Below are 22510 nucleotides of genomic sequence, written 5' to 3' on the forward strand. Positions count from 1 at the left end.
TGTGTGTGTGTTATTTCTGCCCAAACCTCGGATAGGGGAGCCTAGCCCCCCCCCTTTCATTGCATCCTCACACCTTCCCCCTCAAAATAAATTTATTGCAGATCTTATAATATTCTGGTTCGTCTTTGTTCTTCTATTCCCACATCAATTTATCCATTTCAGCACAAATCAGAATTTTCCTAATCACTTCCTGTTCTTGTGGAATTTCCCATTTATGGATGGTTGGAACGAAAAAGCAACCACTAAGATTTACAGAATGGAGATTAGAATTATGTCTGAAATCATAACAGTGAAAATGCATAAGACAAGAACAAAGCGGAAATACGATATATCCTTATATTTGCAAATACTGAATAGACCAATTGTAAATAAGCAAGGTGGTTATAATATTTCACTTTATATTCTAGTATGGATGGCAAAGACATTGCCAGGACGGTTACACTGGGTCCAATGTTTTAATGTGTGTTCAATAAAAATTTTTTTATTTTAAAATAAATAAAATAACCCTCTATGTATCCCGAGGAGCCCAAGATGACTCCGGGGGTTGCAGGAGCGAGGCGAACGGCCTTTTTCCCGGTCTCTCTCTCTACCCACCTGGGATTACCCCGTGGCCTCCTATCCCCGCCGCGGCTTTCGAGTCCCCCCCCCCCCACTCTCCCTGATTATCCTTTCTTCCAAGCTGCCGCGTGGCGTGAAGCCGGGGAAGCCCCCGATCGGGAAGAAGCCGCCCGCCCCGGGCTTCCCAGCTGCTAGGTAGACTGCGCTCGTTCAGGGAGGTTCTCTCCCTTGCCCCTCCTTCTCTCCCTCAGGCGCTGCCACGTCCCCAGAGCCAACCAGCCGTAGGCGTGGCTTTGCTGCGGCCCCGCCCCCTCCACCGCTCGAGCCAATAGCGGCGCGGCCTTCACGCATGCGCTCCGGCTCCGCCCCGCCGCCGCCCGGCAGCCGCAGACCCGCCGCCCGGCAGCAGCATCCGCAGCAGCAGCGGAGGCATCATGTGCGGTGAGTCTCCCGAGCATGTGCAGAGTGCCCTCCCTCCGCCAAACGGACGGCGGGGAGAGTCGGTCCCCGCCGGGGGGACCTCAGGCCCAGCGCGCCCTGGCTCCGGGGCATGTGCAGAATGCTCCCCTTCTGGGGCACATAGAGGGTTGGAAGGTCGGGGGAACTCAACTCGGGGAGCGTCCACACACACCCTACTGTCCCCGGCGGAAAGGGTGTCTTGGAACGTGGGAACCGTCCGAGACGCGTGTCTGTGCGGCTCAGGCGGGCGGAAGGGCCCGATGATCTCTAGGTGTCCCCTTAGTGGCCCTGGCGTGTTGGCTGCGACCCGGACGGCGGCGGAAGTTCTCCCGCTTTAGCAGAGCGGCGGCCCTTTCGAAGCCTTGGGGACCCCTGACCCGGGGGTTTCCCAATGCACGTCTGGGTGCTCGGAAAGGTTTGCTCTCCCTGCTGAGAGAAGGGGAGGCTCGTCGGCGGAGCCTTTGCAGGGGATCCCCGGGACCCTTCACCTGGGACGAGCCGCTCATGGGAACGGAGCCTGCATGCATTAAATACCCTATATCCTATATACATGTATGTATGTATGTATGTATTCTATATGATGCATGGTGTCCTTTCTCATCTCCCCCCTTGGTTGTGCTTTAAAAAAAAGCGCGGGAGACAACCCGCCCCCCAATCAGGCGAGGCAGGGGGAGAACCCTGGCTTCAGCCCCCCCTCCCCAACCCTTTCCCCCTCCTCTTCCCCTGGGTTGATTTTAGGGAGGTTTCCTTGCTTGTATGTGGAGTCCAGCGGCTGCAGGGTTAGTAAAGCCTCGTTCTGTAAGGGAGCTGGCGCCCCCGGGCTCCCTGTTAGAGATCACGGCAGGTGTGGAAGGAAGACCAGGGAGTGGGCTTGAGTGGCTGGGCTGCAGGTGTGTGTGTGTGTGTGTGTGTGCGCGCATGCATGCAGGACAAGGTGAGTGGCTGGGCTGCAGGTGTGCGGATGCATGTGGTGGAGGGGGCGGAAACAGGAATTGGGAAAAGAACTTTCCCATCTGCGCTCTGAAGTCCTCCTTGACTGGGTTCACACAACCCTTGCGTGGGGTTGGGTCAGCAAGAGTTGGAAGTGGACCACTGTGTTGTGGGAAGCCAGCCATTGTCTCAGCATGTTGCACCTCAAGAGGTTGGCTTCTGGAGGTGTAATTTGTGCGATGAACATCCCCTTGTGTGTTTTTAGGCCATTGGTGAGGTGGGATAAGTGGAGGAAATGGGACCTTAAACCAGGGAAAGGGTAAAAAACCAGGATGGATGTGCGTTATCTGGCTTTTGCTCAAGCTGTGTGGATTCTGAAAAGCCTCTAATGGAGTATTGTGTCTTCCCAAGCCAGGTGTGATCTGAGAGAGATAAACTAGGCAGGGCAAGTGCAAGATAAAAGGAACTTCAATGGGAACAATTAAAATAATATCTCTAAATAATTAACAATGGGAATACTTTCACATTAAACTAATTTAACAGACACTGCAGAAACCAACAATTGTAGACTGCACAGAGACGGGCGACATCTAAATGGAACACCCATCACAGAGAGTCATCTGCTTATGACCACAATCCAGCTCAACCTTTCCATTGCCAAGGGAGACGTTAAGTGAGTTTTGCACTCATTTCATGATCTTCCTCCTTGCAGTTCTTAAGTGAATCAGTGCACTTAAGTTAGGAGCAGGATTGCTAAGTGAATTCAGCTTCCCCATTGGCTGTTGGTGAGGAGGTTGCAAAAGGTGATCACCTGAATTGCAGTTAGACTTATATACCGCTTCATAGGGCTTTCAGCCCTCTCTAAGCGGTTTACAGAGTCAGCATATTGCCCCCAACAACAATCCGGGTCCTCATTTTACCCACCTCGGAAGGATGGAAGGCTGAGTCAACCCTGAGCCGGTGAGATTTGAACAGCCAATCTGCCGAACTGCAGTCAGCTGAAGTAGCCTGCAGTGCTGCATTTAACCACTGTGCCACCTCGGCTCTAGAAAATGGAATAGAATAGAATGAGCTGGAAGGGACCTTGGAGGTCTTCTAGTTCAGTCCCCTGCGCAAGCAGGAGAACCTATACCTTTGTGTGCCGACAGGTTGCCCTGACAGCTCCAGCATGCATGCGCGTACTGGCCAGCTGACTTCGGCCTTTATTTTTGACTTTAATTTTAACCCAACATGCAAAAAGTTCGGGAACTGACATCCAGGTTGTCCGTAGAGCCGTTTTTTGCCCTCCGAAGCGTTCAGGGGAGCCTCCGGAGGGCTGTGGGATGAGGTGGGGAGGCCATTTTTGCCCTCCCCAGGCTCCTAGAAAGCCTCTGGAGCCTGGCAAAGGCGAAAAACGGGTCCAAAGGCATCTATGCCATAGGTTCACCATCATGGGTCTGGTCCAGTGGTGGGTTACGGCCGGTACGCATGTGCCAGTGCCTGCCCGTATGGTGCTTCGGAGGCGTGAAGCCGGGGAAGCCCCTGATCAGGAAGAAGCAGCACGCTCCGGGCTTCCTGGTTGCGAGGTAGATTGCACCCGCCCAGGGAGGTGCTCTCTCTCTCTCTCTCCCACCCCCTCCTCAGGCGCTGCCATGTGTCCAAAGCCAACCAGCCTCCGCCGCACGAGCCAGTAGCGGTGCAGCCTTCACGCATGCACCCCGCTCCAGCTCCGCCCCTTCGGAGGGCCCACCCGCCTGCCCGGCCTCCTTACCTGTATTTGACCCAGCCAGCCCATTTGCTCATGCAGCGTACGACACCTATGCAACGCTCCGCCGAGCAGCTGGAACGTCCCAGGGTGGTGGTGCGCATGCGTGCACAGCACAGGGGCACATGGAGGACACCTAGCCCTGTCGCAGCATACCGGTTGCGACGGGATCTGGAACCCACCACTGGTCTAGTGCAGTGGTTCCCAAAATGGGACCTTCACCCCAAAGGGGGGCAATTTGATTTTTAACGGGGGCAATTTGAACCTTCTTTAAACCAAATTAATGGCCTTTTAGGCTTCTTCCACATGAGCAGAGGTCACTTTTGGAGTCAAGTGAGAATTATATGTCCCAGGGGGAGCATCAGGATTTTGGGGATGCTCTCTCTCTCTCGGCTGAACTGTACAGTATATATAGGGCAGTCCTCAACTTATGACCACAATGGATCCCCCAAATTTGCTAAGCAACAGAGTTTAGTGAGTCTTGCCCCATTTTATGACCTTTCTTGCCACAGAAAATCAATTGTTAGTCACGTGGTCGTTAAGTGAACCTTGCCTTCCTCACTGACTTTGCTGGTCACAGAAGGAGATTGCGAGACGCCCAGGGATACGGCAGCCGTCATAAATACAAGCCTGTCGCCAACCGGCTGGATTTTGATGACGTGACCACGGGGATGCTTGAATCGTCGTAAGTGTGAAAACTGTGGTCCTGCTCACTGCAGTGAGTCCTCAATTTACGACGGCAGTTGGACCAGTCTTTCCTTTGCCCAGTAAGCCATTGTCAAGTGAATTATGTCTCATTTCACAAACCTTTTTTTTTGCCAAAGTTGTTACTCGGTCATTGGGTTGGGTGGGTGGGAAGGTTGCCGTGGCAATCCCAGGGATGCTGCACCATCATTGGGAATGTGTGCTGGTTGCCAGGAGTTCCAACTTTGATAGTGTGACCTTGTGAATGCTGCCACAATTGTTAAGTGTGAGGACCTGTTGTAAGTCACCTTTTCGGCCTCGTAACTTTCTACGCTTGTTAAATGAATGGTTGGAAGTTGAGGATTACCTGCCCAAAGCTCTTTGTTCAAAAAGCCCAGATTCACCTATCACTGAGCTATAAACCATGATTGCTTTCCAATAGCTGGTTTTACACGTCACTAAGCCAGGTATGCTGAGTCCCTAAGATGGCAGCCCTGCTTCTCCCACCGGTACCCCCATTAATGCAGGACTGGAAGCTGAGCCAAAACCAGCTTCTGTGTTTAATTGTGTTTGTTTTTCAAATCGTTTGTGTGTGTGTGTGTGTGTGTGTGAGACAGAGAGAGAGAGGGAGAGGTGGGGGGGGGAGGGTTGAATTAGACCCTGATTTCCCAGGGCAACTCGTGAGAATGCTAACAATAGAAAAGGCAGTTGATGCTATAAATAATTCTCTATGAGTAGACTGTCATTGTGCCTTCAAATTCATTGTCAGGGATTGTAGCCTGTACTTTGTCTCCCAACGCAGCCTTTTAAATAGATTTGAATAATATTAAAGCAATTTGGATATTTTGGGCTAGACCGAAAATAGAACGATGGTGAGGTATTTAAAAAAAACAACCCATGTGGATTTATTTTTATTGCTATTATTTTGCTTCTCTTGGGGCAGCAGCATGATGAACTTTGCTGAGTTCAGTGTAAGATGGGTGGCTGCATAAATGTTTTAGATAAATAATTACATTTTAAGTCCTGCTGCTACTGTCCAAATAGAGCTGGGTTGTGGGCTTTGTCTCCCCTAAACAGGAAGCCCAGCTGGCTGCTGCATTCCAGTAATGATACTGTCACTGAATAGGCTCTGGGTAGCATTTTCTAATGCTGAGAGTCACTTTATGAGATTAAGGTCTTAGCTTGTTTAAATGATTGAGAAGGGGGAATAAAAGCATGTGGCTGGTCAAAGCAACATTGCTGCTTTTCTTAGACTATGAAAGATGGAATGTTTGTGTGTGTGTGTGTGTTTATTCAACACTCCTGGGGTGAAATAAGAGGGGGCAGAATTTGGGAGAAATTCCCTGCAGTGGCTCATCGATTAAGGGAAAGATGTCAGATCTAAAGGAACAACGGTTTTTCACCTTAGCAACACAATAAAAAGGAATGGTGAACTCCGCTTTGCAATAAGCAATTTAAGATGTTTTTTAAAACACATTCCAGAGTTGTGGGTGCTCCATTGTTGGCAGTCTTCAAGAAAAGATTGGAGGGGCCTTTGTCTGGGATGGAAGAAGGCCGTGAGGGCGAACCTATGGCCCTCTCTGTGGGCACACGCACCATCGCCAGCTGCTCTTCTGACTCCCAATTTGCACATGTGTGTCGGTCAGCTGGTCAGCTTTGTGGGCACCAGAGTGCCAGAAAACGGCCTGAAAACTGGCCCAAAGACGGGCATGCGTGCACTGGCCAGCTGGTCTTCAGGTTTCCAGTGCTCCAGCGTGCACGAAGACCAGCTGGTTGGTGCGCTGGAAACCTGAAGGCCAGCTGGTTGGCGCATGCATGCACACCAGTCAGCTGCTCTTTGGGTTTCCAGTGCTCCGGTGCATGCACATGTATGCACTTGCATGTGCGTTCCGGTTTGGGTACTCGGTGCCGAAAAGTTTCCCCATGCCTGAAATAAGGTCTCCTGCCTTGGACCGGGGGGCGGGCAGTGGATCCCGGCATAACCGGTACGGTGCATCCACCACATGCATGCATACAGCGCACACATGCGTACAGAGCACTGTACCGGAACAGTACCTGGTGTTCCCAGCAGGCATTGGTATACCCGTACTGGTGGTGATGTCCCACCACTGACGGGGGGTTGGACTAGAAGACCTCGGAGCTTCCTTCCAGTCCTAGAGGATCCATCCTGCCTATCCTAATCGCTGTCCTGATAAATATTATTATTAGTAGTAGTATTTATTTAAATTTATTAGCCTGTTTATTAAACACATGTTTCTTTCACTCTGGTTCCTTACTGAAACCTTGTTTTAGACCAACCTTCCATATAAATGCTCCTGGGCAGAAGTCTTCAAACTTGGCAACTTGAAGACTGGTGGACTTCAACTCCCAGAATTCCCCAGACAGCATAACTTACTCTCTTGTAATTCTTCCCTCTGCAATCTCTCCACTTAGATCAGAGGTCTTCAAACTTGGCCACTTTAAGACTGGTGAACTTCAACTCCCAGAATTCCCCAGCTGTTGAAGTCCACCAGTCTTCAAGTGGGCAGTTTTGGGGACCCCTGACCCAGGGGCTCCTTCCTGCCCCATAACTGCATTCCAGCAAGGGCTGGGAGGATGGTGCTTGATGTTTGCTTTCTGTAAAAAAGGTGAGCTGGCGCAAATCCTGTTCAGCACACGGATGTGCCCATGAACTATTCCTTTCATTCAGGAGGCTGTTTTAACTTTATGTTTAGTCTACAGCTCTGGCTCTGCCTTTCTCTCTCTTCTACCCCCCCCCCAAACCCCCCAAACCTGCCAAGGTTGCTTCAGTCCTATGTGGGATGGACTTCATTTGGGACTGTTTTTCTTTCTTTTGCCATCTTTGCCTGCCCTTTGGCATTCTCCACATGTAGAGTCCAGGGCTCTGTGGTCCATTTGATGTTTTCTTCTTCTTTGACATAAAGGTGGACAGTCACCACCAAGAGGGAAGAAATTGGCATCGGAACCAATGCAGAGTCAATGGGGGGGGGGAGTTGGATTAGTTGAATGACTTCCAGGGTTCACTTAACTGCAGCGAAACCACTGTAAAATTGGGCACAATTCACTTCATATCTGCGACGGAAGTTCTGGTCTAACTTGTCGTAAGTCGGGGACTACCTGTGTATGAACTTCAACTCCTGGAATTCTCCAGCCAGCATACTGAAGCCCCAGCCGTGCTCCCTGGGGGATTCTGGGAGTTGAAGTCCACTGATTTTAAGGTTGCCACTCATTGAGAAACGCATTTCTGCAAGGCTGCCTCCCCTTTGAGTCTGCATGGCTGCCCAGCCTTGCAGTGAAATATTATTAAATCTAGAGGAGTAATCCTATGATGTCAAAATTAGTCGTGTGCAGCTGTTTTTATCGCTCATAACTAATCACAACCACTGTTTAATTTGTTTAATTGATGCACATAGCCATCCATCTCATCAGGGTTGAGCCTGTGAGCCTTTCTTGAATGTGTCATTGATATCTTCAACCTGGTCCATCAATTTAGCAGTGATTAAGATGCAAAAATTAGTTCTAAGACAGGGGTCTCCAACCTTGGCAACTTTAAGCCTGGAGGACTTCAACTCCCAGAATTCCCCCGCCAGCAAAGCTATGCTAAGTTACCACGGTTGAAGACCCCTGTTCTAAGATGAAGCAACAGTTAAAAACAGTAAACAGTAGTATTGGCCAAAATTGTGGAAACCTTTTGGGGGGAGGAAAGTGTATTTGCGAGGTTTGATGGCTTATAACACCACTTTTTTGTAGTAGCACCATAAAATTATATATCAGTGGAAAGATAATTCAATCAAGAATGTAATGCAACAAAGTTTGTTGAATTATCTGTATTCTATTAAAAGTTATAGGTCAGAAGCGACCCAGCAATAAAACCCAGTTAATAGAAGCAATCATTCAATCTTGGTTTCACATGATAACAGCTGTAGAACTAAAAGAGTTGGTCCACCCCATGGGGAGACATTGTAAGGCCATAATCCATTCTAAAAGTTACCCAACCAAGTATTAACTGATGTGGTGATAATTTTGGTATATCTCTTTTTTTTTCCTATGGTGATCATTTTTTCTAGGCGTTTCACTTTTCTTCTTTATAACTGCTATTCTAAGAGCAAATCCTTCATAAAAGTTATTGCATTACATTCTTGCTTAAATTATCTTTCCGTTGATATATAATTTTATAGTACTGCTAAAAATAAAGTGTTATTAGCCATCAAATCTTAAAAATACACCCCCCCCCCAAAAAAAGGTTTCCACAATTTTAGCCACCGCTGTGAATGCCATGTCATTTTTGTCACCTAACGGAGTACGTAGGCAGTAATCAAAGGGGAAGGGATAATTCTACTGCAGGGGGAGGGCAGTTCATCATCTTGGGAAGAAGGCCCTCTCCTCTGGGCCCCTTGGGAGTCCTCCTGGACCCACAGCTGACTTTTGAACACCATTTGTCAGCTGTGACCAGGGGGGCATTTACCCAGGTTCGCCTGGTACACCGGTTGCGCCCCTACCTGAACCGGGAGGCTCTCACAACAGTCACCCGTGCCCTTGTGACCTCTAGGCTGGAGTACTGCAATGTGCTCTACATGGGGCTGCCCTTGAAGAGTATTCGGCGACTTCAGCTAGTTCAGAATGCGGCCGCGCGAGCGATTGTGGGTGCACCTCGTTTCACCCACATAACACCTATCCTCCACGAGCTGCACTGGCTACCTGTCGATCTCTGGGTACGCTTCAAGGTGCTACTTGTCACCTACAAAGCCCTCCATGGTAGTGGATCTGGGTACTTGAGAGACCACCTACTGCCAATTACCTCCTCTCGACCAATTAGATCCCATAGATTAGGCCTCCTCCGAGTTCCATCAGCCAGTCAGTGTCGACTGGCAACCACGCGGAGGAGAGCCTTCTCGGTGGCAGCTCCGACCCTATGGAACGATCTCCCCGTGGAGATTCGTACCCTCACCACCCTCCAGACCTTCCGCATAGCCCTCAAAACCTGGCTGTCCCGACAGGCCTGGGACTAAAGACCTCAACCCACCCGAATTGTATGAATGTTGCGTTTTTTAACGATGTACTGTCTCATGTGTTTAATTTGTATGTCCTCCCTTCCTTTTGAACTGTAAGCCGCCCTGAGTCCCCCCAGGGAAAAGGGCGGCATATAAATAAAACTACCTAAACCTATCAAGAGACATTTCCAACAAGACTTCCCTATGGATCTTTTTTTTTTTCAAATCTAGAAATGCAATTTATTAACATTGATAAACATTATATTTTTGTACACTTACATGTTCATGTATTTTACACATAAGTTACAGACTGTATCATAAATCTTTTGCCTTTTGCTAAAGATTTATGTGGAGATGCTTCCATGCAGATCTGAATGTCCGAGGAGGTTGAGGGACTGTGTGTGTGTGTGTGTGTGTGTGTGTGTGTGTGTGTGTGTGTGTGTCCCCTTCAGAGAGACAGGTCTGTGTCAGGAGGTCATTTCCAAAGGCTTAAGCCTGCACCTTACTAGGTGTACAAAAAATGTGAACAAGCTATGCAATTTTTCCTCTTTGGGTCTCCTGAAAATCCTGTACTTTGCACCTCCAAAGCATTTGATCTGGTGCCGTGGGCAGCAGCCTCCGCATCTTCTGGGCAGGGCTGTCAGTTGTGTCCTGGTCTTGAGACACATCAACTGTTTCGGTGACTTGTAAAGCATTTATACTCACAAGTCAAAGCAAACAGAATTTAGATCTCTAATATTGCAAAGGATTAAATTAGAATATAAACCTGTTCTGGGGGATAACCGGGACAATATGAAAATAGGAGGAAGTAGAAAGACGGATGACCTTTGTAGCTTTGTAATTGTGTAATGTGTCACAGCTTGGTAAACAGCAGTTTGATTCTAGTAAAATGCAGCTGCCTCAATAGCATTTATTATTCTGTGAAGTAAGTATATTCTATCACCCGGGCAACCAACTAAAATTATTGATTAACTTCGTATATATCTCAACAATTCTGTGCTGCTGTTGCCATGATTTTATCCTTCTATATGATATTAATCCTAATCTGTTGGTAGATCAGCCTGTTGCTCTGAGGCCTCATTAATCTAAAAATCCCAATGCATTGTTTAATTCTCCGACTTTCTCCAAAACTTGGCCTATCGTCAAGGAAACCTTCTGCGTCTTTCATGTGTCACCGGAGGTGGAAGAGATTCCACTTTTTCATAAGTCCCTTTTATTGCAGTGCTGTTGTAACTTCGGATCGTCACTAAGCAAACGGTTGTAAATCAAGGACTACCTCTATCTCACGTGAGAGCTCTGGATTGGTTTGTTCAATGATTCATTGAACAATGAATCGGGATCGAACTCTTGGCAGTGGGCAGAGTCAGCCTGCAATACTGCATTTTAACCTAGCCGGATCAGCATTGCAGTTCTCCTCTTTATCTTTGGAAAAGGGTGTGTTAAAAATGTGTGATAGATACTTAACCTTGGTACCAAAAGGTGTGTTGTGAGGAATAGAATAAGGCAGGCGTCAGCGTTAAAAGAAATCATTAATTTTGTTTATTAATACAATGTACATCCTGCTGTAATCCAAATCATAAGACTAATGGGTGACGTGTTATCTTTTTCCTATCTGCTGTTGGGAAGGCTATGACTGAAGCAGGGCAAGGATGGATGGATGGATGGATGCATAGATAATGATAGATAGATAGATAGATAGATAGATGATAGATAGATAGATAGATAGATAGATAGATAGATAGATAGATAGATAGATAGATAGATAGATAGATAGATAGATTTGGAAGGGATTTTGTAGATCATCTAGTCCAACCCCAACCCTCCCAAGCAGGAGACCCTGAACCGTTTCTGACCGATGGCCATCCAGTCTCTTCTTGAAAGCCTCCAGGGATGAAGCTCCCACAACTTCCAAAGGCAACTTCTGATCCTTGGGTTGTTTGTTCTCACTGTCAGAAAATCTCTCCTTATTTCCAGGTTGAATCTCTCCTTGTTCAGTTTCCATCCATTGTTCCTTGTCTGGCCTTTGGGTGCTTTGGAGAATAGCCTGACTCCCTCCTCTTTATGGCAGCCCCTCAAATATTGGAAGACTGCTATCATGTCTCCCCTGGTCCTTCACTTCCCTAGACTAGACAGGCCCAGTTCCTTCAACTATTCATTGTATGTTTTAGTCTCCAGTCCCCTCATCATCCCGGTTGCTCTTCTCTGCACTTTTTCTAGAGTCTCAACCTCTTTTTTACAGTGTGACCAATGCAGGATTCTAGGTGTGGCCTTACTAAGGCTTTATAGAGTGGTATTAGTGCCTCACTTGTAGGAGCCGAGTTTACAACGAAGGGACGGATACAGGAAGTTTAAGCAGAGAATTCCTCCAGGCTGGCAGGGAGGCAGGAGACAAGTCTTAAAGTTGCCAGGTTTGGAGATCCTTGGCTGCTACTACTAAGGCTTAAATGTGCTACCCATGAGACTAACTACAAACTAACCTCAACTAGAACTGCAAGGAATGACTTTAATGTTGTTGCCGTTTCCACTTTAAATCATCTTTTAGGTATCTTTGCTTACCTGAATTACCATGTTCCCCGGACCAGACGGGAGATCTTGGAGACCCTAATCAAGGGGCTTCAGAGACTGGAGTATCGAGGGTATGACTCCGCAGGTAAGTTCTCCGAGTGATAGATGGATGACTTTCATCCTTAACTTCTTCGTGTGGACATGCTCCGAAACACCATCCGCATCCGAACCTGTGTGTCAGGGTTCCAAATAGCATCCAAAAGTAAATCAGAGTCCGAGGCAAAGGATTGCTCAAAGTTCCAATTTATTAAGAGACCCACGTTGGCACATCTGGGAAAACCCTAATCTGAAAGTTTCCTGATTTCCCCCACCCACCCGAGTTCAAGATCTCGCCGCACATCCACAAACCCATCCCATGATCCAATCTCCCACTGCTATGCTGGCAGTTCCATTCATCCAGGTCCGGTCAGGTTCAGAGACAAAGGATGACCTTGGCTTTCTAGAAAGAATTTTGTTATGGCTACATATCATCTAACTCCATACAATACATAAGTATGTGTGTGAGAGAGAGGGAGGGAAAGAGAGAGTTAGAAAGAGAAAGTGTGTGTGTGTGTGAGAGAGAGAGAGAGAGGGAGAGATGAGAGAGGGAGGAAAAGAGAGAAAGTTTGTGTGTGTGAGAAGCAGAGGGGGAGAGCTCCCTTCCTTAGCCTTCTATGTGCCTGGGAACCACTAATCCTGCCAGGGAAGCTGTGGAGCTGCCCGCCCTTCTTCCTCGCCTTCCTTCCTGTGTCGTAGGGGTGGGAATCGATGGCGGGAATGACAAAGACTGGGAAGCCAACGCCGGCAAGATCACGCTCATTAAGAAGAAAGGAAAAGTGAAGGCTTTGGATGAAGAAGTCAACAGTAAGTCTCGTTTTCCTCCTTTTCCTTTGGGTGGCTGCATTAAAAAAAGCCCCTGGCGTAGCAGGTGGGCGAAAGGAGCGGACTGCATTTAATTCGGGTTCTTCAATTTGATTTGATTCTGCAGCCGCTCATCCCAACAGGCGAGTCCTGGTGGAGTCTATCCTAATACACAAAAGACCAAATGAAAAGCAGTCAAAGCCATACTGACTGCAAGTAATAATTAACTTTGATCATCCTGAATCAGAGTTTGTTTCCCTTCTGGAGAGCCAAGATCGAGGCCCCTAGTGAGAAGCAGGAGAGCCAAGATCTGAGGTTGTGGGCTGATACCATTCCAGACCAATGGATGGACCTTAAGGATGGAATTGTGCTGCTTTCAAAATTTGCCTTTTAGAGTTCTTACTCGAAGTTGTATAAATCGTAACATTGATGGAATGCATTGTTTATTTCTTATTTTTTGATAATGTGAACCTTGCTAATTTAAGTATTTTCAGCCCAAATTTCACCAGAGATAAGTAGATTTTGACTAGAAAATCGGCCTGTAGCATTTTATAATGTTAGGTATTATATATGAAGTATGTTGTACAGCTAGTCCTTGATGACCCCCCCCCACCCGTCCCCCCCAAAATTATATTCCTGCTTTGTGGCTGCACTGACGGCTACAATTCTGAGATCAGTGGATTGAAGCATAACCAGACAAGAGAATATAACTGCTGCCTCTTCCTTTTTCCATGATTAGTATCCAAAAGGCTTTAAAAGTCAATATACAGTACGCACACGCACACGCTCACCAGGTGCTTTGACAGAAGAAAAAAAGACTTAATCATTCCCCTGGCTCAGCTGATAAGGGAGGAGAGCTTGTGGCTTAGAGGTTAATACAACTGCCTAATATGTAAAACAGCCCAAGTTCGAATCTGTCTGTCTGTCTGTCTGTCTGTCTGTCCGTCCCACCCACCCATCCATCCATCCATCCATCCATCCATCCATCCATCCATCCATCCATCCATTTATCTATCTATCTATCTATCTATCTATCTATCTATCTATCTATCTATCTATCTATCTATCTATCTATCTATCTATCTATCTATCTATCTATCTATCTATCTATTGATCCTTGTTCCATCTTCTGCCAACCTAGCAGTTTGAAAGCTTGTAAAAATGCAAGTAGAAAAATAGGAACCACCTTTGGTGGGAAGGGAACAGCGTTCTGTGTGCCTTCGGCATTGAGTCATGCCGGCCACATGACCATGGAGGCGTCTATATATATATATATATATCTTCCCCCCCCCCCTCTCCCTAGAACAGCAGGATCTGGATCTGGACATTGAGTTTGATGTGCACCTTGGAATCGCTCACACACGCTGGGCCACCCATGGCGAGCCTAATCCGGTCAACAGCCACCCGCAGAGATCAGACAAAAACAACGGTAGGCCAGAATTGGGATCAGAAAGTGGTGTGTGCGTGCGTGTGTGTGTGTGTGTGTGAGGGGGTTGCTGTTGCAAAGGGTATGATTGGCTCTTCAGGACCTGCAGGAATTTTCAGCCCAGCTCCTTTGGGATTTTTCACTCTTTCACTCTTCTGCCTCAAACAAGAAGCAAAGTCTCGGTCTCCGGTTTCTGATCAGAGCCTTGAATGTGAATGTTTCATTTTTCTTTCAGAATTTATTGTCATCCACAATGGAATAATCACAAATTACAAAGACCTGAAAAAGTTCTTGGTAAGTTCAGCTCCTTGGATTGTATTTTATTGGGGGGGGGGGGGGGGGGTTGCTTCAAAAATAGGACCTGCTTGGCCTGGTCAGACAGGAATAGCTGTCTGCTCCTTAATGACTTGTCCCAGGTGACGGCAAGGTTCTTCAGATGTTGGACAGGGTGTCCTTTTGCATCCTTGGGGCCTGGCACAAAATGAAAAAGTCTGTTTTGTTCTGTCCAGGGAACAATCCACATTGTGGCCCAGGATTTTGGGTGCATTGTGGTCCAACTGAACTGAAACCAAGAGCAACTTGTTTATTCTTGGTTTCAACTGAGACCAGCTTATTTATTGACTTCCACGATCCTTGGTTCAAAATTACTCTGCTATTATCATTACAATACATAATGTTACGTATATTAACCACAAGTAGAATTGTTTTAGCATAGAATTGGAAACAAACAGATACTCCCACAGACCCAATTATAAGAAGGAAACTATGAATGTGCGGAAATGGATAGCACTATCAAATTTGGAATAGATGCTGTTCCTGGCTTGAGAGTAAACGTAAAACTTAGGGTATAAGCTGTAAAAGTATAATATATAGAATGCAAAATTTATAAGAAGTCTATGATATTGATCTGTCAGTAGATGTCATTATAATTCAAATATGGATATAACAGGATAGTGATATAGAGATAGAATTTTTGTAAACAGGATTGTTACGTAAGATATGGATACCGATATGGAAAAGCTGTTACAAGTGTAAATTTGTGTTTTGTGTTTTAAATGTTGGAAAATTCAATAAATACTTTTTTTTTTAAAAAAAATGACTGCTTATATAAAGCAACTAAAACATTAAAGCACAGGTAGTCCTTGACCTAACGGCCACAACTGGCCACAAAATTCTGTAATTCAGTCAGGCAGTTGTCCAATGAATCACTGCAGTTGCGTAAGTTAGCAACCCCATTGTTAAGAGAAACCAGCCTCCCCATTCACTTGGCTTGTCAGAAGGTCGCAAAAGGGGATCACAGAACACTGATTGTCATAAATGTGAGTCAGTTGCTGAGGGTCTGAATTTTAATCACGTGACCAAGTGTGAAAATGGTCATAAGTTACTTTTTTCAGGGGCATTTGTAAGTTTCAACAGTCACTAAACGAACCATTGTTAAGTGGAGGGCTACCTGTGTAAAGCAGAGGTGGGGAAGTGTGCCCCCATTGTGGCTTGTGGACTTCCAACTCCCAGAATTCCAGGTGGGAGTTGGAAGTCCACAAGGCATAGAAGGACCATCATTCCCCCCCCCGCCCCCCGCTGTGGATGGAGGGGATGGATCTGGGGAAGGTCTCAGGAAATGAGCAGGTGGGCCATCCTTTTCATATCCCCTTGACCATTATCCTTTGCCCCACAGTGGACTTTCCGTTCCTCCTCTGGGTTTCCTCCCTGTCAGGGTTCCAAATAGCACCCAAGATTAAATCCAAGGCAAAGTATTGGTCAAAGTTCCAATATATGAAGAGAGTCATGTTGGCACATCTTGGCTTGACACTCCCGCCTTCCCCCAAGTGATGGAAGGGCTTCTTCCTTTCTTTTGCTCCTCTTTAGCTACCTGCTGCTGTTGCTTTCATGACCAACCCTCCATCTCCTCTCCCACCTGCTCTCCCCTGTTTTTCCCTGCACTTCCCCTCCCCCCCCGAACATCTTTGCCTGGGACAGGTGCAATCTAGAAACAAAGTTCTATTCCAGGTAGAGACCCCCAGGATGGTCTGCTCCAAACGCAGGATATTTTGCATTATCTGGCTATGCCCAGATTGACGTTAGATCTTGGTAAAACTTTCCTGTTTCCCCCAGGCAATTTCCTTTAAATGTCCCTGATTGGAGCTGGGCCATTTTAGAAGAAATTAGAATTTAATGTGCAAGATCTTTAGCACTTGGTCACTTTGGTAACACCGTATTTTTCAGAGTATAAGATGCACCTTTCTCCCCCTCTAAAAGAGGGTGGAAATGTTGGTGCGTCTTATAAACATAATACAGTCATTTTTGCTCTCCAGAAACTCCACCCCTGCATCCCATTTTTGCGAAAAGCAACCCCCCCCTCAAAACAGGTGAAAATCAGGCCATTTTTTTGCACAAATGGAAGTGTTTTTTGCCTTCCCTCCAGCCCCCAGAAGCACTTTGCAGGCTTCAGCAGGGCTAGGGGAAGGCAGAAATGCGCCCGTATTTGCAAAAACGGAATGGTTTTTTTGTAAAAACAATGTCTTTGCCTTCTCCCATCCCTGCTGAAGCCTGCAGAATGCTCCTGGGGGCCGAGGAGGACAAAAACTTTTTTTTTTACTTACCTCTTCAAAATCTTGGTGCGTCTTATACACTGGTGCATCTTTTTGTCTGAAAAATAAAGTATATTTTTTTGCAATCGCTTTTCTCTTGACTGAGCCACATCTGTCGGGCTCTTCACACTCATTGCTTCTCTTTCCTGATTCAGGTGCGAAAATAACCCCCCTTTCCCCCCTTTTTGGTGTCTTTTCAGGAGAGCAAGGGCTACGAATTTGAATCGGAAACTGATACCGAAACCATCGCAAAACTTGTCAAGTACATGTATGACAACTGTGAAAGCGACGACATAAGCTTCACCACCTTGGTGGAGAGGGTCATCCAGCAGCTGGTAACTATCTAGTTTTATACAAATCACTGTGTAAGGTTTCCTAAAAGTGCCCTAATTGATTTATGAGTATCGAGCCAAGTTTCAATACAAAACTAGTCATTTATTAGGAGCATTTATTTTTGGCAAGATTTTTCCGCAGTCAGGTCTAAGCTTTGTTTGAATTATAGCTGACCTTTAGCCCTGTTCCTTCCCTCCCCTCAGTCTATGTCATAAATTACATTCCCCAATGAGGTGCATCCCTCCCAAGCCTGCTGCAGTAATCTGAGAGCGTGACTTAAGCCGACAGTATGCCTGGAATGCGCTCCGCCCCTTCTCTTGCTACGGCAACATTGGGAGTTGACACACTGGACAGTCTGGGTCTCATATATTGTGCTAAATCATTGATACGGCTTAATAATAAGAGGGTCAGCCTCTGTTGAGCCCACCCACCGACAAGGAGAAGTGAGAGGACAAATTAACCAGCACAGCAGTTTGCTTCCTCTAGGAGCTGTGAGTGCTCCATCATGGGGGGATTTTCAAGAAGAGATAAATGGACATCCATTTGTCTGGAATGGTATGAGGTCTCCTGTCTTGGGCAGGGGGCTGGACTAGAAGATCTCCAAAGTCTCTTTCAGCCCTATGGTTCTGTGTTCTGTTTCTCTGGTGGCTACTGTTGTCTTCGGATACGAGAAGGATCTCACTCCCAAGGAAGATCCAGCCAAGACAAATCTTACTTGCAGTTGGCGTCATCAAAGTGCCTCCGGTTTAGCAAGAGTTATTTTAAAACTGCTGAGGATAATTGTATGCAGGGAATCCTTGACTTACTATTGTAATTGAGGTCGGAAATATTTAAGATTTTGGAGTCAAAAATTGAGGCATCATGTGAACAGATCCGGGGGTTTTTGGGACATTTTTAGCCACAGGCATTAAGTGAGCACCATAGTATTAAGTAACAGTAACAGTGTAACCCAGTTGGACGGGACCTTGAAGGTCTTCTTGTCCAACCCCCTGCTCGAGCACAAAACCCTATACCATTCTGAACAAGTGGCTGTCCAGTTAAGTGAATGCCGCAGTCATTAAGAGAGACCATTTTCCCCCATGGTGGTTTTTGGAGGAAACCAAAAGTTAAATGCCAAAACCCAGTAAGAAATGTGGCAAATTGTGACTGTGATTCTGCAGACAGCTGATAAGGTCAGCTGGTTGCCAAGTGCCCAAAATGCAGTCATAGGATTGTGGAGTTGTAGGTCTCATTGCCAGTGGCCTTTGGAAGGGAGCAGGTCTGTTGTAACTTTGAATGGTCATTAAGCAGCCAGTTGTAAATTGAGGATTACCTGTAGGGTAAAGAATATCTTGAGAGATGCGGTGGCTTAGTGGCTAAAACACTGTGCTTGTCAATCACAAAGGTCGGCAGTTCGAATCCCTAGCACCGCGTAAGAGTGCTCCCATTACTTGTCCCAGCTTCTGCCAACCTAGCTGTTCGAAAACACGTCAAACTTGCAAGTAGAAAAATAGGAACCACCTTTGGTGGGAAAGTAACAGCATTCCGTGTGCCTTCAGCATTTAGTCATGCCGGCCACATGACCACGGAGACGTTTTTGGACAGCACTGGCTCTTTGGCTTTGAAACGGAGATGAGCACCGCCCCCTAGAGTTGGGAACGAGTAGCACCTATGTGCGAGGGGAACTTTTACCTTACTGCGGTATTGGATAGCAGAGAATCTGTGCGCATGGATGTGCCCAGAAGAACATTTAAGGTCTGCTTTTCTTTCCTGTCCCAACACAGGAGGGGGCCTTCGCTCTGGTCTTCAAAAGTGTTCATTATCCTGGCCAGGCGGTGGGCACAAGGTGAGTGCCAGTCAGTCTGTCATTTGTTCCTCCAGCTTGACGGTCGGCACAGAGTTGGTAAGATTCAACCATTGCAGGTTGGGTTTTCAATTCAATTGTGTAGAATGTGAAGGATGTGTTTATGATTTACTTTTATAGTTCTAATGTACACTGAAGATGTCATTTAATTTGGTTGTACAAGGTACAATGACAATAAAGTAAACTGAGTAGTTGCTCAGGAGTAAAGTATGAGTAAGTCTCCCCAATGGCAGCTGCCTAGGAAGAGTCTTAGCTGCTCATCTCAACCTCTTGTTTTGCTTTCCAGAAGGGGAAGTCCTCTGCTCATCGGCGTTCGGAGTGAACACAAGCTTTCCACCGATCACATCCCAATTTTGTACCGGACAGGTAAATCTCCCCAAGTGGATGCTCTGATTTTCCATGTTGCTATTCCTCTGTAGAAGCCCTGCGTGAAATAACTTCGCAACCAGCATAGTGGGAGATTGCAGGATGGTAGACATCAGGGCAAAAATGATGTCCCTTTTAAACCCTGGAAGCCATGATGGGTTGACAGCCTTCCCCCTGAGTCCGCTTGAGAGGTCATCCTGAAAGAAACTGGACAGGTAGAGTTCCAAGAATAATCCCCCCGAGGCTCCTGATGCCCTCCTTCCTTCTCAACTACAGCTGGAAGTGGATTTTAATTTTTTCCCTGGCACCAAAAAATGGAAAAACAAGTTGGGCATACTTCAAGTAGGTACACTGGTGCCCATATGTCATATCCTTCAGGTCAAGTGTTTTAGGTAGGAGGATTGGATTTGCAAAAGGCCGGCTGGTGTTTCATCCCTTTTAGGAGATCATCAAAATGCAAGAATTGATCCTCAACTTCAGGGCTCTCCAACCTTGGCAACATTAAACCTGGAGGACTTCAACTCCCAGAATTCCTGAGCTGGCCAAGTCCGCAGGTCATAAAAGGGTGGGAAAGTGTGGCTCCTTTGGGACAGGGGCCTCCAACTTTGTCCACTTTAAGCCTGGAGGACTTCAACTCCCAGAATCCCCCAGCCAGCTTTGCTCCCAAGAATTCTGGGAGTTGAAGTCCATCCACAGGTCCTAAAGCAGAGGTTTCCAACCTTGGCCCCTTTAAGCCTGGAGGACTTCAACTCCCATAATTCCTGAACTGGCCAAGTCCACAGGTCATAAAAGGGTGGGAAAGTGTGACCCCTTTAGCAAAGCTGGCTGTGGGATTCTGGGAGTTGAAGTCCTCCAGGCTTAAAGTTGATAAGGTTGGAGACCCCTGAAGTTGAGGATGAATTCCTGTATTTTGATGAGCTCCAAAAAGTGATAGAACACCACTTCTGCAATCAAATCCTCCTCCAAAAATGTTTGACCTGAAGGATATGACCAATGCACATCAGTGTACCTACTTGAAATGTGCCCAACTTTGCTGGCTGGGGAATTCTGGGAGTTGAAGTCCGCCAGGTGTAAAGTTGCCATGGTTGGAGTCCCCCTCCTCTATTTTGCTGGCTTAAAGCTAAGAAGAACCTATTTCCTCCTGGAGCCCATGGTTTATTGATCTGTTTTGTGCCATCGAGTCGTTTTCAATTCTTAGCAGCCACATGGACCAATTTTCTCTTTCCCCATCTGCTTCCAACGGTGTTCTCCAGTGCCCGCCTTTCCCAATGTCTCGGGGCCTTCTTTAGAGAAGTTTTAAATAATGTAGGATAACTTGAGCCTGGTCATTTGTGCTTTGCGTACATGCACAACGTGTCGATGTGTTTCTGAAGTTGCTTTCCATGTTGCCCTTGCAGCCACACAATCTGTAGATCACTCATTTGATGGCCTGCCCAAAAAACCGGACGAAGGTGCTGTGGAGACCAAGCTTTTAACTTACCAGCCTCTTGCATCTCCCAAGAATAAATCAAAACACGTACAACCTTTTTAATTGGTGGTTTACTGCTTTCCATTTGAGAGGGAGGGGGAGGAACAGGCCCTGCCTTGCACCCCCCAGTTTCCACCTCCTCTGCTTTTGTTTCCGGAATGGAGACAGGCGTGTGGTTAACTCCCTTAGTGTCGCTTCTGAGGGCCAAGGAAGAGGGATGCCTTGTTTTCACCTTGTGTGCTTGTGGAAAGCAGGAGGAACTCTCTATTAAACAGGTTTCGTGTGTGGGGGAAAATTTGCATGCCATTCTTGTGATGGGTTTTCCCCCCCTACTTCTTCCCAAATTCATTTCTGGTCCTTCTTTGCCCCGATCTCATTTTCTTCCTGTCTCCTGAGGTTTGTTAACTGATACCCAAAGGTGAGGATGCTGGATCTTTTCCCCCTGGCGCTTGACTCCCTATTTTAAAAACAAAAAGCCAGGTATGGACCCAGAAGCTGGACCTCATACTGTCCTCCCGATTTGTATGAATGCACCTGATGTTCTTTCGAAATCCTTGGCTGGCTAATCATGATCAAAGTGGAAAGGTTTCAGCGGTTTTGGTGGACATTCCTGGAGGCAAATGGGCAAAGGTATCCTGTCTTTAAAGAACAACAGCAGCTTCCGTTTAAAAAAAAAATCATGGGCTTCCTCAAATATCATATTTTTCGGAGTATAAGATGCACCTTTTTCCCCCTCTAAAAGACCGTGGAAATGATGGTGCGTCTTATACACTGCAGCTATTTTTGGCCTCCCGAAGCCTCGCTCCCCACATCGTTTTTCGCAAAAATGCCCCTCCCCCGGGCCATTTTTTGCAAAAACAGGTGGTTTTTGCCTCCCCCCCCCCAAATCACCCTTCAGGCTTCAGCAGGGCTGAGGGAAGGGAAAAATGCCCTTGTTTTGGCAAAAAATGGGGGAATTTTTGCCTTCCCGGATCCCTGCTGAAGCCTGCGGAGTGTTCCTGGGGGTCAGGGAGGACAATTTTTTTTTTCTAACTTACTTCTTTGAAATCTTGGTGCATCTTATACACCAGTGCGTCTTATAGTCTGAAAAACATGGTATTTAGATATTTTCTCTGATTTCAGGAGGCTGTATCAGTGTCAGGAAGGATATAACCCAAAACAACCCCTTGGGTTTTTCTCTTAAGCCCTGGCTGGAGAAGGGCAGGCCACCTACCTTCCCCTGGGGCCATTCTATGTCAGGTGGTCTGGACCTCCCTGCTCGATGAACAGATTTCGATGAAATTTGGTGTGAACATGCATACACGTTTCCGTTGAACCTTGATAAAGTGTTACGTTTGCTGATGCAATACTTGCGGAGATATAGTCATTTGACTCCATACCGCAGCCTTCGACAGTATGACTCTGAGATTCAGCAACTTTGAGATATAATATCTCCGGCAATATTTTGTTGAGAGAAACAAAACATGGCCATCTTGTACAGCTTGTTGTGCTCTATTAAACAAAATAATAAAAACATTCTCATGAGCAATCTCCACCTAGATAAATTGGAGCAAAGTTGGCTGAAAAATGACTGCGGCTTGAAAAAAGGTTCAAGTTGGACTTTTTATATCTCTGGAAGGAAAGGTATGAGAAATATGAAGCTTTGAGCGTAATAACTTAGCAACACAAGGTTTTCGAATGTAAAATTTCATTCTCCTACTCCTTTCCTATAGTTC

At 46.6% G+C, this 22510-nt stretch overlaps 1 protein-coding gene across 4 annotated transcripts in view; it reads left to right on the forward strand.

Annotated features, from left to right (window-relative positions):
• Positions 1 to 913: 913 nt before the first annotated feature.
• The window catches only part of GFPT1 (glutamine--fructose-6-phosphate transaminase 1), a 42912-nt gene continuing 21315 nt past the window's right edge, over positions 914 to 22510 (forward strand). For 2 of the 4 annotated variants that reach the window (XM_087706047.1, XM_087706050.1), the window contains exons 1-9: positions 914 to 999; positions 11909 to 12016; positions 12667 to 12774; positions 14075 to 14200; positions 14433 to 14491; positions 16986 to 17120; positions 18882 to 18943; positions 19248 to 19327; positions 20725 to 20778. In XM_087706047.1, coding sequence (XP_087562173.1) covers positions 993 to 999; positions 11909 to 12016; positions 12667 to 12774; positions 14075 to 14200; positions 14433 to 14491; positions 16986 to 17120; positions 18882 to 18943; positions 19248 to 19327; positions 20725 to 20778 — 739 coding nt within the window. In that variant the 5' untranslated portion in view covers positions 914 to 992. The remainder of the gene's footprint in view (positions 1000 to 11908; positions 12017 to 12666; positions 12775 to 14074; positions 14201 to 14432; positions 14492 to 16985; positions 17121 to 18881; positions 18944 to 19247; positions 19328 to 20724; positions 20779 to 22510) is intronic. The other 2 variants (XM_087706049.1, XM_087706051.1) reach the window with 1 other exon arrangement.

This window comes from Thamnophis sirtalis, unplaced genomic scaffold, assembly GCF_051295495.1.
Source record: "Thamnophis sirtalis isolate CommonGarterSnake01/CBP01778 unplaced genomic scaffold, rThaSir2_p1.2 scaffold_2, whole genome shotgun sequence".
Lineage (NCBI taxonomy): Eukaryota > Metazoa > Chordata > Lepidosauria > Squamata > Natricidae > Thamnophis > Thamnophis sirtalis.